Here is a 14,774-nt window from a genome sequence, read left to right on the forward strand (position 1 = left end):
AAGAGCGGTACCTTCCACTGTTCATAGAGTAGGAAATGGTCCAGGGTCACAGAGCTGGCTGAAGAATGGGCAGAGTTGGAGTTCATATCTAGGTTTAGGGATGATGAAGTCTGTGTTCTGAACTTTTCATAAGTACTTATACGCAAACATACAAAAGCTGTCCTTGGAGCCCTATATTTTTTTATTCCTGAAGTTCACAGAGCACTTTCATTTACTAGAGTGAGACCTTCCTTCTGAAGACCTGATAATAATTTGAGATTCCCACAAAATGGCCAGGGATCTCCCAAACCCTTTTAATCTTTTGACCTTAGGCATTTCACATCTAAGAGAGATGTCCCCACCTGTGTGTCAAAGTCTTCATTTAAAAGTGTCTTATAAGATAATAGGGTTCAACATCCTCATTTTACAGGTGAGGAAACTAAGGCCCCTGAGAAGGAAGGTGGTCTTCTATATATAACTAGTGTTAAGCTAGTTTGCAGCAGATACATAATTAGAAATCTGTTCTTTCAGTATGTTTTAAATCAACTGTAACATAAATACAAAAGCAGGGATAGGTCATAGGATTAGAAATCCTGTGATTCCTGGTCTAGTAATCCTGCACCTACTTTAACAAGATTGTTACATTTGTGTAGTTCTTTATAATTTATTTTACATACTTCTCACATGTACGATTGCACTTAATCCTCATCATGGTCTTTTATCCCAGGTCATGGTTGAGGAGACTGGGTCCAGGGCTCACCTAAGGTCACAGAACTGGTCCAGGGAGTGCAGGGGGTGAATTGGTGGGGGAGGCTGAGTTCCACTCTAGGTCCTCTGCTCTGTCGAGCCTAAGAACGCTGCTCCTTTCACGTGGTAGCCAAGACGGAGCCAGTCACCCAAGTTCACAGAGTGGCAGAACATCACTCTTGGATTTCAGTCCTGCCACTGGCTCAGGTCACCTCTACAGAAAGACATAAGGAAATAGGTATCTTGATTCCCATCCTAGTTGAATATCCTCTTGACATTATTTCTGCATATGCTCAGTCTTCTTAGGAGAACCACCTGTCAGATTGTCAACTTTTTAAACGTGCAAGCATCAGATATCAATGCACTGTTCAGAGCTGTAACACAGGGAGGACTAGCCTAAGTCAAGCTTTTCACTCTAACAGAATTCATTCATTTGAAAAGAAAACATCTGGGGAGAGGTGCTTCCAAGCCACGTTTTCTTGACCACATAGTTGCTTCTCTGAAAACGTTGGTGCAGGCAAGCTGAATCAGTCTGATTTACCCTTTTAGATGATCTGTGAAATCGTTGAGAAAGTACTTTTTAGATACATAAAGCTGAATGATGCGTTAGTTTGCTAGGGCTGCCATACAAGGACCACGTAGTATGCGACTTAAACAATGGACATTTATTTCCTCACAGCTCTGGAGATTGGAAGTCTGAAGTTAAAGTGTTGGTAGGGTTGTTTTCCTCTGAGGCCTCTCTCCTTGGCTTGGAGATGCTGTCTTCTCTCTGTGTCTTTGCATGGTCATCCCTCTGTGTGCTTGTGTCCTAATCTCTTCTTATAAGGACACCAGTCATATTAGATTAGGGCCCACCTATATGACTTAATTTTAACGTATTCACCTCTTTAAAGATCCTGTCTCTAAATACAGTCACATTCTGAGGTACTGGGGGTTAGGACTTCAACATATAAAACAGAAGGTGACAAGACTCAGCCCATAACAAAGGATGAATGCCTGTCATTCAGTTTCTTCTGTGATGAAGCAGACATGGTTGAGGTTTTTTGGAAGTTTCTTTGTTCCCAGTGTGTAACAGAGGTGTCATTTTATCTACTCATGAAATCACTAGATACAACCCAAAAGTTATGAAATCCTAATATCCTAGGAGCCTGGACCAGTCTGAATAGGCTACAGGAGGCACTTAGCAGCGACGTGGCCTTATGTCCCCCAAGGTCTCAGCATCAGGGTCCTCACCTGTATGCAGTGCAGGGATTACAGCACTGCCTAGCTTCTTCACACTTATTACAGGGATCATATGAGATAGCAGATGCCTAAGTGCTTTGAGAATATACAGCATTTTACAATATAAAATGAGATTTTTTTAAAAGGCTATAGATTAAACCCTTCCCTCTCAATAATAATTAAAAAATGCATCCACAGTTCTTTTAAGTAGCTTTAGAGACTCTAAATAATTAAAATGTATTATTTTTAATAATCAAAAACTTTTTTTAAAAAAACCTTTGTACATTTTTATTTCATACATTTGTCATGTTTAAGAGAATTTGGCATATTAAAATAGTACAATTTAAAATATCTAGTTACTAATTTACACTTGTGATTTTAAGATGAAAAGTGTAAAAATATTTTATCACAACTTACATACTATATTTAAGAGTCTACATTATTAGAGTTGCTTTTTTAATCTTTATTGGAGTATAATTGCTTTACAATGTTGTTTTCTGCTGTATAAGAAAGTGAATCAGCTATATGTATACATATATTCCCACATCCCCTTCCTCTTGCATCTCCCTCCCACCCTCCCTATCCCACCCCTCTAGGTGGTCACAAAGCACTGAGCTGATCTCCCCGTGCAATGCAGCTGCTTCCCACTAGCTAGCTATTTTACATTTGGTAGTGTATCTATATATGTCCATGCCACTCTCTCACTTCGTCCCAGCTTACCCTTCCCCCTCCCCTTCCCCGTCCTCAAGTCCATTCTCTACATCTGCGTCTTTATTCCTGTCCTGCCCCTAGGTTCATCAGAACCACTTTTTTTTCTTTTAGATTCCATTTTTATGTAAAAACTTTACTTTTTTAAATAGGTTTTTAAAATGTATGAAGAAGTCACTCTGCAACTCCTGTCATCACACAGCTCCTCCCCCAGGATGGAGCCCCAGCACAATTGTTGACTGTTCTGTTGACACGTTCTGTGCATCAGTAAGAACTTGTGCATATGTGGCCTTCCTTGTTTTTAAGTGCAAATGATAGCTGTTCCTTGAGTTTTCATTTAAATATCTCAGATTATATTAATACAGTTACTTCATTCTTTTTAACGGCTACATAGTATTTATGCTCTCTCCATTCCCTACTCCTCATTTTCCCTTCTAATAAACTGTTACAGGTTTATGTTTTCTCCCCCAAAGAAGGAACTCTCACATTCACTTACTACTTGTATTCTTTCTGATAATTGATCACTTTCTGTGTTTCATCTTTAATCATTCCTTCCTTCCTTTGGTTTATCTTGTTTCTTCTTACTTCTTGAATACATTTTCTTTCTTTCTTATTTATTAATATAAATATTTTAAGGCTGTGAACTTTTCTCTGAATACTGTTCTAGCTATATCCCATAGGTTCTGGTGTGTAGTGCTTTCATCATAGTTAGGTTTTTATTTATAGATTCTCCAATTTTGTTGTCATTTTCTCTTTGGCCTAAGAATTATTTGAGAAAGAGATCTTTAAAATTTCCTGTGGATACAGGATTTTTTAATGTTTGTATGTTTTCTAGTTTACTCATTTCATTGCCTTATGATAAAAAAAGTTCTCTGTACCATTTCCACCCAGAAACAGTGTTTAATAATACTTTAAGTTCTAGTTTATAGGTAATTTTTGTGAATGTTCTTTGGGCATTTAAAAAGATGGACTATTGGCTATTTAAGGTATAGAGTTTAATTATTAATTATAGTGATTTTATTAATTACATTATTTAGGTATTCTCTGTTCTTACTTATTTTGGTCCAATTGATGTGACTTGGACCTAGGGAAGTGAATTAGTCTCATACTGTACCAAGTTCCATTTTATAGTTCTTGTAATTTGTTTTGATAATTTCAGTGCTATAATTTTTCAGTCCCTAGATATTCATGACTTAGGTTTTTCACTATGAATTACATCTTCTACTATTTTAAAGTGCCTTTGTTTTGTTTTGTTTTTTAAATTTTATTGGAGTATAGTTGATTTACAATGCTGTATTACTTTCAGGGTGCACAGCAAAATGATTCAGTTATACATATACATATATTCATTCTTTTTCAGATTCTTTTCTCATATAGGTTATCACAGAATATTGAGTAGATTTCCCTGTGCTATTCAGTAGGTCCTTGTTGGTTATCTATTGGGTTGGCCAAAACGTTCCTTCAGTTTTTTCCGTAAGTCAGCTCTAGTAGTGCTTAGCTGTCTTTAACTTCATTCAAAACAATTTTGTTAGACTGTAATATCCAAATCAAGCACTGAAAATCATTTGCACCAGCTTGGTTATGTTAATCCCTTTGATGTTTGGTTTCCACATAAGTTAAGCACAAAAAACTTTCTTAACCATATTTCCACGTGTAATTCTCTACTGAAACTAATGTAAACGGTCCGTTTTTAAAACAAGTTGTGACGGGAGATGAAAAGTGGATACTGTACAGTAATGTGGAACAGAAGAGATTGTGGGGCAGGTGAAATGAACCACCACCAACCACACCAAAGGCACCGGTGGTCTTCATCCAAAGAAGGTGATGTTGTATATATGGTGGGATTGGAAGGGAGTCCTGTATTATGAGCTCCTTCCAGAAATCCAGCGATTAAACAATCTTGGCTGTTCACCAATGCCAAAAAGAAATACGAAGAGTTTTAGCAGAACAAGAAAAAGTAGCTTTTATTCTTTACCAGGCAAAGAGAGGACACAGCAGGCTACCACCTCAAGAACTGTGCCCCCCCCCCCCCCCCCCCCCCCCGCATCCCTGGGGAATAGGGAAAGGTTTTATAGGCCAGGACTCCATGGTCTGGGGTAGGTGATAAGGCTCAAACTAATGAAGCTCTTGCATTTCCTTCTTCTGCAAATTTATGGCCAAAAGCTGGCATCAGGTGGCTCAACAACCAGGTCCGGTGTCCCTGAAGTTATCAGCCATGACCTTGTTTTTGAAATGCAGAATGCTACAGGGGAGTGTAGGGGGAGAAGAATGCTAGGTGCAGAGTATAATTCATATGGAGTCAGAGAGTAATTGGCTTTGTTTAGCTTTGTGAAGGACAAGTCTAGCTACAAGTGTGTGTTAGTTGTAACAGCTAAAGAATAACCAAGACTGCTTAACTCTTGCAGGCCTGTTTGGCTGGTATGTGCCTAAGGCCATTTATTCATTTCTGGTTTTGCTGCAACACTGCTCCCAATGAGACCAACTGAAAGCAGCACTTGATGAAAAGCATCTGGAATTAGTCAACAGAAAATGCATAATCTTCCATCAGGATAATGCAAGACCTCATGTTTTTTTGATGACCAGGCAAAAACCATTACAGCTTGGCTGGGAAGTTCTGATTCATCTGCCATATTCACCAGACATTGCACCTTTGGAGTTCCATTTATTTCGGTCTTTACAAAATTCTCGTAATGGAAAAAGTTTCAGTTCCCTGGAAGGCTAAAAAAGGTACCTGGAACAGTTCTTTCCTCAAACAGACAAAAAGTTTTAGGAAGATGGAATTATGAAGTTGCCTGAAAAAAGGCAGAAAGTAGTGGAACAAAACAGTGAATACATTGTTCAGTGAAGTTCTTGGAGAAAATGAAAAATGTCTTATTTTTACTTAAAAACTGAAGGAATTTTTTTGGCCAGCCCCAAATTTTACATATAGTAGTGAGTGTATGTTAATCCCAAGCTCCTGATTTATCCCTCCTCCCCCAACATTTCCCCTTTGATAACCAATAGTTTGTTTTCTCCCCTTTGATAACCTATAGTTTGTTTTCTATGTCTGTGAGTCTATTTATGTATTGTAAATAACTTCATTTGTATCATGTTTTTAAGATCCCACATGTAAGTGATATCACAGGATATTTGTCTTTTTTTGTCTGACTGACTTCACTTAGTATGATAATCTCTAGGTCCACACATGTTGCTGCAGATGGCATTATTTCATACTTTTTTATGGCTGAGTAATATTTCATTGTATATATATGCCATGTCTTCTTTATCCATTCATCTGTCAAAGGACATTTAGGTTGCTTCCATGTCTTGGCTATTGTAAATAGTGCTGCAATGAACATTGGGGTGTATGTATCCTTTTGAACCATGGTTTTCTCCAAATATATGCCCAGGAATGGGATTCCTGGATAATACAGTAGTTCTATTTTTAGTTTTTTAAGGAACTTCCATACTATTCCCCATAGTGGTTGTACCAATTTACATTCCTACCAGTAGTGTAGTAGGGTTCCCTTTCCTCCACACCCTTGCCAGCATTTATTGTTTTAGGCCTTCAGATGATGTCCATTCTGACCAGTGTGAGGTGATACCTCATTGTAGTTTTGATTTGCATTTCTCTGATAAATAGTGATGTTGAGCATCTTTTCACATGCTTTATGGTCATCTGTATTTCTTCTTTGGAGAAATGTCTATTTAGGTCTTCTGCCCACTTTTTGATTGGGTTGTTTGGTTTTTTTTCTTTTTTTGATACTGAGCTATATGAACTGTTCGTATATTTTGGAAATTAATACCTTGTTGGTCATCACATCATTTGCAAATATCTTCTCCCAGTCCGTAGGTTGTCTTTTCATTTTGTTTACTGTTTCCTTTGCTGTGCAAAGCTTCTAAGTTTAATACGGTCCCATTTTCATATTTTTGTTTTTATTTTCATTACTCTAGGGAGTGGATCAAAAAAGACATTTCTGCAATTTATGTCAGAGTTCTGCCTATGTTTTCCTTTAAGAGTTTTACAGCCTTACATTTTTTTGTGTGTATGGTGTTTGAGAATGCTCTAATTTTTCTCCATTGTACAGTCTTGCCTCCTTTCTTAGACTGACAGAACTATAGGTGTGTGGATTTATTTCTAAGCTTTCTATCCTGTTCCATTGATCTATATTTCTGTTTGTGCACCAGTACCATACGGTTTTGATGACTGTAGCTTTGTAGTACAGTCTGAAGTCAGGGAGGGTGATTCCTCTATTTTTCTTTCTCAGGATTGCTTTGGCTATTCAGGGTCTTCTGTGTTTCCATACAAATTAAAAATTCTTTTGGTTCTAGTTCTGTGAAAAGTTATCATTGGTGATTTGATAGGGATTGCACTGAATCTGTAGATTGCCTTGGGTAGTATAATCATGTTGACAATATTGATTTTTCCAATCCAAGAACATGGTATATATTTCCATCTGTTTGTGTCACCTTCAATTTCTTTCACCAGCGTCTTATAGTTTTCAGAGTACAAGTCTTTTGTCTCCTTAGGTAGGTTTATTCCTAGATATTTTATTCTTTTTGATGCAATGGTAAATGGGGTTGTTTCTTTAATTTCTCTGATTTTTCGTTGTTATAATACAGGAATGCAAAACATTTCTGTGTGTTACTTTAGTATCCTGCGTTAAGGAATTCATTGATGAGTTCTAGTAGTTTTCTGGTGGCATCTTTAGAATTTTCTATGTATAGTATTTTGTCATCTGCAAACAGTGCCAGTTTTACTTCTTTCCAATTTGGATTCCTTTTCTTTCTTTTTCTTCTGATTGCCATGGTTAGGACTTCCAAAACTATGTTGAATAAAAGTGGTGAGAGTGGACATCCTTGTCCTGATCTTAGAGAGAATGCTTTTAGCTTTTCACCACTGAGTATGTTGTCGGCTGTGGGTTTGTCATATATGGCCTTTATTATGTTAAAGGCAGCTTCCCTCTATGCCCACTTTCTGGAGTTTTTTTCATAAATGGGTGTTGAATTTTGTCAAAAGCTTTTTCTGCATCTCTAGAGATGATCATATGGTTTTTACTCCTCAGTTTGTTAACGTGGTGTATCACACTGATTTATTTGCGAATACTGAAGAATCCGTGCATCCCTGGGATAAATCCCACTTGGTCATGGTGTATGATCCTTTTAATGTGTTGTTGGATTTGGTCTGCTAGTATTTTGTTAAGGATTTTTGCATCAATGTTCATCAGATATAGCCTGTAATTTTCTTTTTTTGTGGTATTCTTTGTCTGGTTTTGGAATCACAGAACGAATTTGGGAGTGTTCCTCCATCTGCAATTTTTTGGAAGAGTTTCAGAAAAATAGGTGTTAATTCTCTAAATGTTTGATATAATTCTCTTGTGAAGCCATCTGGTCCTGGAATTTTTGTTTGAAGTTTTAAAATCACTGCTTCAATTTAGTACCTGTGATTGGTCTGTTCATATTTTCTATTTCTTCCTGATTCAGTCTTGGAAGGTTGTACCTTTCTAAGAATTTGTCCATTTCTTCCAGGTTGTCCATTTTATTGGCATATAGTTGCTTGTAGTAGTCTCTTATGATCCTTTGTACTTCTGTGGTGTCAGCTGTAACTTCTTTTTCATTCTAATTTTATTGATTTGAGCCCTCTCCCTTTTTTCCTTGATGAGTCTGGCTAAAGGTTTTTCAACTTTACAAAGAACCAGCTTTTACTTTCATTGGTCTTTTCTGGTTTTCTTCATCTCTACTTCATTTATTTCTGCTCTGATCTTTCTTTCTTTCTTTCTTTCTAATTTGGGTTTTGTTTGTTGTTCTTTCTCTAGTTGCTTTAGGTGTAAGGTTAGGTTGTTTGAGATTTTTCAAATAAACTTCCCTCTGCAAACTGCATTTGCTGCAGCCCATAGGTTTTGGCCTGTTGTGTTTTCATTTTCATTTTTCTCTAGGTATTTTTTGATTTCCTCTTTGATTTCTTCAGTGATCCACTGGTTGTTTAGTAACATTGTTTAGCCTCCATGTGTTTGTGTTTTATACATTTTTTTTCTTTTTTTTTTTTTTTACATTTTTTTTTCTGTAATTGATTTCTAATCTCATAATGTTGTGATCAGAAAACATGCTGGATGTGATTTCAGTTTTCTTAAATTTACAAAAAATGATGGTTATATGCCCTGAAGCAGGTGGCAATGCCTTAATCATTTGCATGTTGTCAGGCCCAAGGACCTCTTCCATCCTTGTCAAGGAGAGTGCTAACCTATTCTTCTTTCATACAACACTCAAGTGCCTTTCTTTGATTCATTTAATGTTTCTGACCCTGAATCCAGCCTGGTTCAAAACTGAATTTAATTCCCCAGTTTTCATTTGTCTGATATGTCTTTGATTGTCTTTTGATATCAGACTGTAGATGTGTCTCCTGCAATGGCAAGTATTATAGTTAGGTTTAGCTCTGAGATTTATCTTAACCCTTAGGGGTATGTTTTATCTTAGTTCTGTTATGCTTTCAGTTTTTTCTGTTATGCTTTCTGTTTTTAGTATTCTTTTTTTTTAAACCTTTTATTTTGTAGTCTGTAATTTTTTTTGTTCATTATTTTGTGTGTTGCTTTAATTTCTTCCAGGAATACTTTATTTCCTTATTATTGACTTCACATTATAAACAAACACTGACAAGATATTTCCCTTTTCTCCATTCTACCAACAAATTTTAGTGTTTAAATGGTTTTTCTTCTACTGTTTACCTTCAAATCTTTAAAAATACTTAAACCTCTATTATTTTACTTACCTGTGTTAAATGATACTTTTTGCATCTTTAGCTGACTAAAGTTTGTCCCTTGTATACTGTTTTTAAAAGTTTGGGCTGTGAGTCCTTAGTGGGCCTGTGAAATCCATTTAGTCAGTCATGACCAGCATGTTTTAAGAAATGAAATAGAAAAGAATGGAATGGACGAAGAATAGCAATGTATCTTTTTCCTAGTAATAGTAAATATTTCATTAAATTCCTTTCAGGATAGATGAATATAAATATAGACAGTGAAATCTGTACTGGTACTCAATGTAAGTTTAAATGTATTTACTACTGTGGGTGGCAGTACAAATAACAGTTTGAAAACAAGGCTCTATATCATCTTGTACATTGGAGTTAGAATCCCTGACTTATTGTAAATATAGTTAACCCTTGAACAGTACAGGTTTGAACTGCACAGGTTAACTTGTATTCACTTTTCTAAAAATTTGTACTGCAGTAATATACAGAGTGTATAGAGGGTCAGTGTATATCCTGTATATGGTGCCCCAACCTCTACGTTGCTCAAGGGTTAACTGTATGAAATATTTCCCTGCTGCATCTCTAATTTGATAAAACCTGATCTTCTTTCCTGGACTCTTAAAGGATTCTTTCTGTATTTTGAAGGTCATTAGTTTTTCCTAGGACATCATGCACTCTTGATCTCTAGCACTCTTGATCTCTAGATTCAAGTTTTTTATTTCTAAGCATTTGCTTGAATTACATCTTTGAATTTATTTGATTAGACTCTCCTCTTTACAGCTATCTATAATGTATATGTTGCTGTCCTTTGTCTATTTTATAAAGCTATTATCTCCTTAATCCTTTTAAATTTTTCATTTACAGTTATTTGCCTTGCTTTCTCAATCCTATCCTCCATGTCTCATGTTGTTTTTTCAGCAGTGACTAATGATCATTTCTTTGTTTTCATTTTCTCTTCCGTTTCACCTTAGGCCTCTGTCAACTCATGTTTCATCACTGTTGCTGTGCCATGTTTTCCTGTACTCTTGGATGTACACAGGTTGACTGTTCTACATTTTCTTTGAATGTATTGTGTTATATTTTTTTAATAATTTTCATCTTTTCAGTGAGTATTTTTTCATCCATCATATGCTCATCTTACTCCTTGTCTTCATTTTTGTTTGTGTATTTTACAGATCCTATACTACTTTTTTATTACTGTTATTCCTACTACTCACCTTTGAATTGAGTTTTTTTTAGACCATATATCTGTGGGATAGTTGTGGCTAGGGCATCATTTGAGACTAAAGGGAATTATCCGTGCTTAACACAGAAGTTCCACATGGCCTAGAGAGAAAAAATAAGCAAGTGAGAGAGAAATCAAGAACACATATTCATTTAGCCTGTATTCCTCCCTAGCCGGCAGAGATGGGCAGTCAATGGTGCCCGCATTTCAAAATCTCTTCTCCTTTGCTTCAGGCAAAGATACTGATTCTATGATTCCTCACTGGCATTTGCCCCTTAGTTGGAGAGCTATGATCTGCTCCCCTTACATACCATCTCTGTCATGCCACAGCCCACTGGATCCAGTTGCTTAATGTAGCCTGTCCAGATATTTTGTCACTTGGAATTTCAAATGACTCCTGATTTCATCAAAGATTGGGCTTATTTTTTATCTCCCCATATCCTTGCTGTTTAGGGTGATTTCTGAAAGGCTAAGGGGAAAGGATATTCATTATTCCGTTAAGTTAAAAGCAAAAATTCTTTCTAACTCTCCAGCACTCTTTAACTTTGGTGATATACCTGCCAGTATGTACACAAAGTTAGACCTGCTTTCAAGATGAGGAGTTTGAGGGTTACTGGGATTGAACTAGGGCCATGCAGTTCAGGGAGAATGAACGTATATTCTTGAGCCAGAATTCTACATATACTGAAGGACTGATTGCTGGCTTTTATCCATGTCCATGATAGTGGTTTTATTTACAAGCTGGAGTTTAAGTACTAGACTGTTTTAACCTACATTGGAGGAACTATAATGAACCACGCCTGAGAGAAGAAGAGGAAGAGGGCCAAGAAACCCAGCACTCACTGGCTTGTTCTGCTTACCATGAATTGAATATTTTTGGCGTTATCTCTTTTAATCTTCATGATCATTCTGAGCTGGAATTATTATCCCTCAGATGGAGAAACTGAGGCAGAAGAACCTAGGTAACTTCTCAAAGTCACAGATTAGAAAGAGTAATTTTTTTAACCACTTTTCTGCAACCCAGGTTACCATGTTCACTGAGCTAAATGTGTCTCAACTGGGCTCCTTTGAAGATAAAACTACAGGATTCACAAAAGGGCCTCCGAGATGTTCTGTTTTCATCATTTAATCTGACTGATGCTGCTACTTTCTGTGGACTAAGGGACCACGTCTCTTGAGCAGCATCATAATCACACCCAACACGTAGCTCAGCATGTTTTAAACCTGCAGTTTGTGGCCATCACTTAGTTCCTATGAGGTTGGTCATTGTCTCATTTCACAAATGCAGTAGCCAGTGCACAGAAAGCTTAAGTGATTTTTCCAGGGTCAGCAGTGGTTCCAGGAGAGAGAAAGAGGTGAGATTGGGCCTCTCCATTCAGTCTCAGCCCATCCACAAGGACTCTGCTAACAAGCGTTCCGTCATCTCGACCCTCTTCATAACCCACCCTATAAAAAAGATGCCTTCTTTCACTTCTGCTGTCAGCCAGAGTGTAGTCTACACCATGAGAAAGAGAAGGGTCAAATCAAGGTTTTTATACACAGAAAGCTTGTTTTCAGTATTTGGTTTCAATTACTGCAGACCATGAAGCAAAGGCCATTTTGGTTAAAAGGTGCTAGTAATAACATTTTCTGGGCTCCCCTGGTGGCGCAGTGGTTACGAGTTCACCTGCCAATGCAGGGGACATGGGTTCGAGCCCTGGTCTGGGAAGATCCCACATGCCACAGAGCAACTAAGCCCATGTGCCACAACTACTAAAGCCTGTGCACCTAGAGCCCATGCTCCGCAACAAGAGAAGCCACTGCAATAAGAAAGCCCGCACACTGCAACAAAGAGTAGCCCCCGCTCGCCGCAATTAGAGAAGGCCTGCGTGCAGCAACGAAGACCCAACACAGCCAAAAATAAATTAATTAAAAAATTTTTTTCTTTTAAAAAATTACATTGAGAAGAGTTATGGGGAAAGGAACCAGGTGATTTGGGGAGGACTGTCAAGCAGTAGAAAGTTAAAAGTATTTCCATTTGTCTTTTGGCTGTTTTTAGTTTCACCAAGAGAGTACATAATAGATAACCACACAAAATATGGCTAGCTTTAAAAAATGGAGGAGAGAGATCATATGCAATTAGCCTCCCCCCTAAAGGCCTTATTTTTTAAAATTCTTGCATTATAATAGAAATAGCCTCAGATTTCACCCAGTGGGGTCTACGCATTCTTGGAGAATTTATTTTTCTGCTTAACTTAAGGGACATTTTAATATATAGCATTTCATATTCAGTGCTGTTTGGAGGCGGGTAGCAAGTATGCAAGCAACAAGAGAAAAAGAAAGTACACTTGATATGAAGGTAGGTGTCTCAGTGCTTTTCTATTTCATGTGTGATGTCCATTATCTCTTGTGATAACTTGGTTGACAGTACCCACAAATGTATTTGGTCCCAGGTTTTATATAATAGATCTGTAATCCTATGTTTAGGCGACCCAGATCCTGACACAAGTCAGCCTCAGATAGATGGTACATTTTCTGTTATAAAGACTCAAACAAAACATTTCACATTCTTTGGGGGAAAAAAATGACATTTGAAGTCCTTTTTCAAAGAAATACATTTTGAGATAACAGCTCACAAACCTTGACATTATTTCATTTTGTTCTGCACATCTGTCAAGGAACTGAGATACACTACAGCTACTAAAAACTGATGACTGTGGAACAGAGAAACTTGACAGCATTTCATTTCCTTTATGTTCTGATTATACATTTATCAGAAAACCTTTATTTCTTCCAGTTCAGCTAGAAATTGGTAGAATTCAAGAACTCAAAGGCCTGGCAAAGACCTGTCCTATTATTTGGTATCATCTTTCTTTTTCGAAGTTGCTTGGTTGAGTCTTTGTTAAAGCTTTTGATTCTCTTTTCATTCCTGTGACCCACCATCCACAGATCACATTTCTATAGGCTCTATAACTGCTTTGCTGCACAAATTAAATGCCAGCATATTTCATACATATATGCCAGTGTTTCAATGCTTGTCAGTCCGAGTTTATAAAATATAAGGATGACAACCCGATATTAATATCCAAATCTGGTGTGCTCATTTTATGTGTGAAAATGAGAAACCCTTTTCAGACTAGATTTCCCAGCCTGTCACCCTGTTTTTAATGTATCTCCAGGTTTTGAGTCAGTAAAATGATTCTGCTTATCAATTTAGTATAGTGGTAAAACATATCTGTGAATCAGAATGATCAGAACTCAAGTGGATCTACAGGTTGTTTGGTATTAAGCTCAGCCCCACTGAGGGTTTTAATGGGGCTACTTCCTCCATAGAATAAATACGTCCCTGTTTTTTTAAATTGTGGCTCCAGCAGTGATATGATTTGCTTCAAATGAAGAAGTGGACCTAGAAATGCATTGCCTTAGGGAGGAGGACTTTAAAACTTTTAAACATGCTGTTTCTTTTTTCCCCTCAGGTGCACTTCAAAATGACATAGGCAGATATTACTCACAGTGACCATGTGGTTATGAACGCTTCCAATGGACAGCCCTCAGCCTTAACAATTTTTAAGTCAGCACCATGATTCTACCATGAGGTCAAGTCTATTCAGAAGGCATTTCTCCAATAGTTTTTGCTCTGCATAAGCTATATTGTATTTTCTTTACACCAGCAACAAATATTTACACATGCAAGATGTTCGTTTATTTGGATTACTTTCTCCAACTTCACCCAACGATTCTAAGCTCTTACAAAAGGATTATTTTTCTTATCGAAATCAGAGGTACAGGCCACCAGTAAAAGCTGTCTCCCAGTTTTTGTGCCTTGAGAGACTCCAGAGACAAAGCACATTTTCTAAGGTGCAAGACAAAGTTGTCACAGATGTTTCCCTGTCCAATTATATCAGGGATTCTATTTAACTGAAGTGTGTGAAGTTGCCATTTTGTCTCACCACTTCCGTTAACAGAACTGGGTTCCATACCCAAAGACCTCTGGTTAAAATAGTAAGAGAAAACTAATAGGAAAAACAAAAAATATACCTTAGTTTAAGTGACATTATATGAGAGAGAGGCATCCCCTCTCCAGAAAAAAAAAATAGATATAGGGTTAAAATACAGAAGGACAATATTATATGTTCTAAAAGAGAAGGGAGAGAAAATATACTTTTTCAAAATAGGAGCCCTTCTAGG

At 37.2% G+C, this 14,774-nt stretch overlaps 1 protein-coding gene across 1 annotated transcript in view; it reads left to right on the top strand.

The window, feature by feature from the left end:
* Positions 1–14,170, top strand: part of LOC103072817 (multidrug resistance-associated protein 4) — a 133,988-nt gene extending 119,818 nt beyond the window's left edge. The window contains 1 exon segment of the mRNA XM_082931478.1: positions 14,063–14,170. Coding sequence (XP_082787604.1) covers positions 14,063–14,170 — 108 coding nt within the window.
* The last annotated feature ends 604 nt before the right edge of the window (positions 14,171–14,774 follow it).

The sequence above is a fragment of the Lipotes vexillifer genome, unplaced genomic scaffold, assembly GCF_000442215.2.
Source record: "Lipotes vexillifer unplaced genomic scaffold, Lipotes_vexillifer_v1.1 scaffold1130, whole genome shotgun sequence".
Taxonomy (NCBI): Eukaryota; Metazoa; Chordata; class Mammalia; order Artiodactyla; family Lipotidae; genus Lipotes; species Lipotes vexillifer.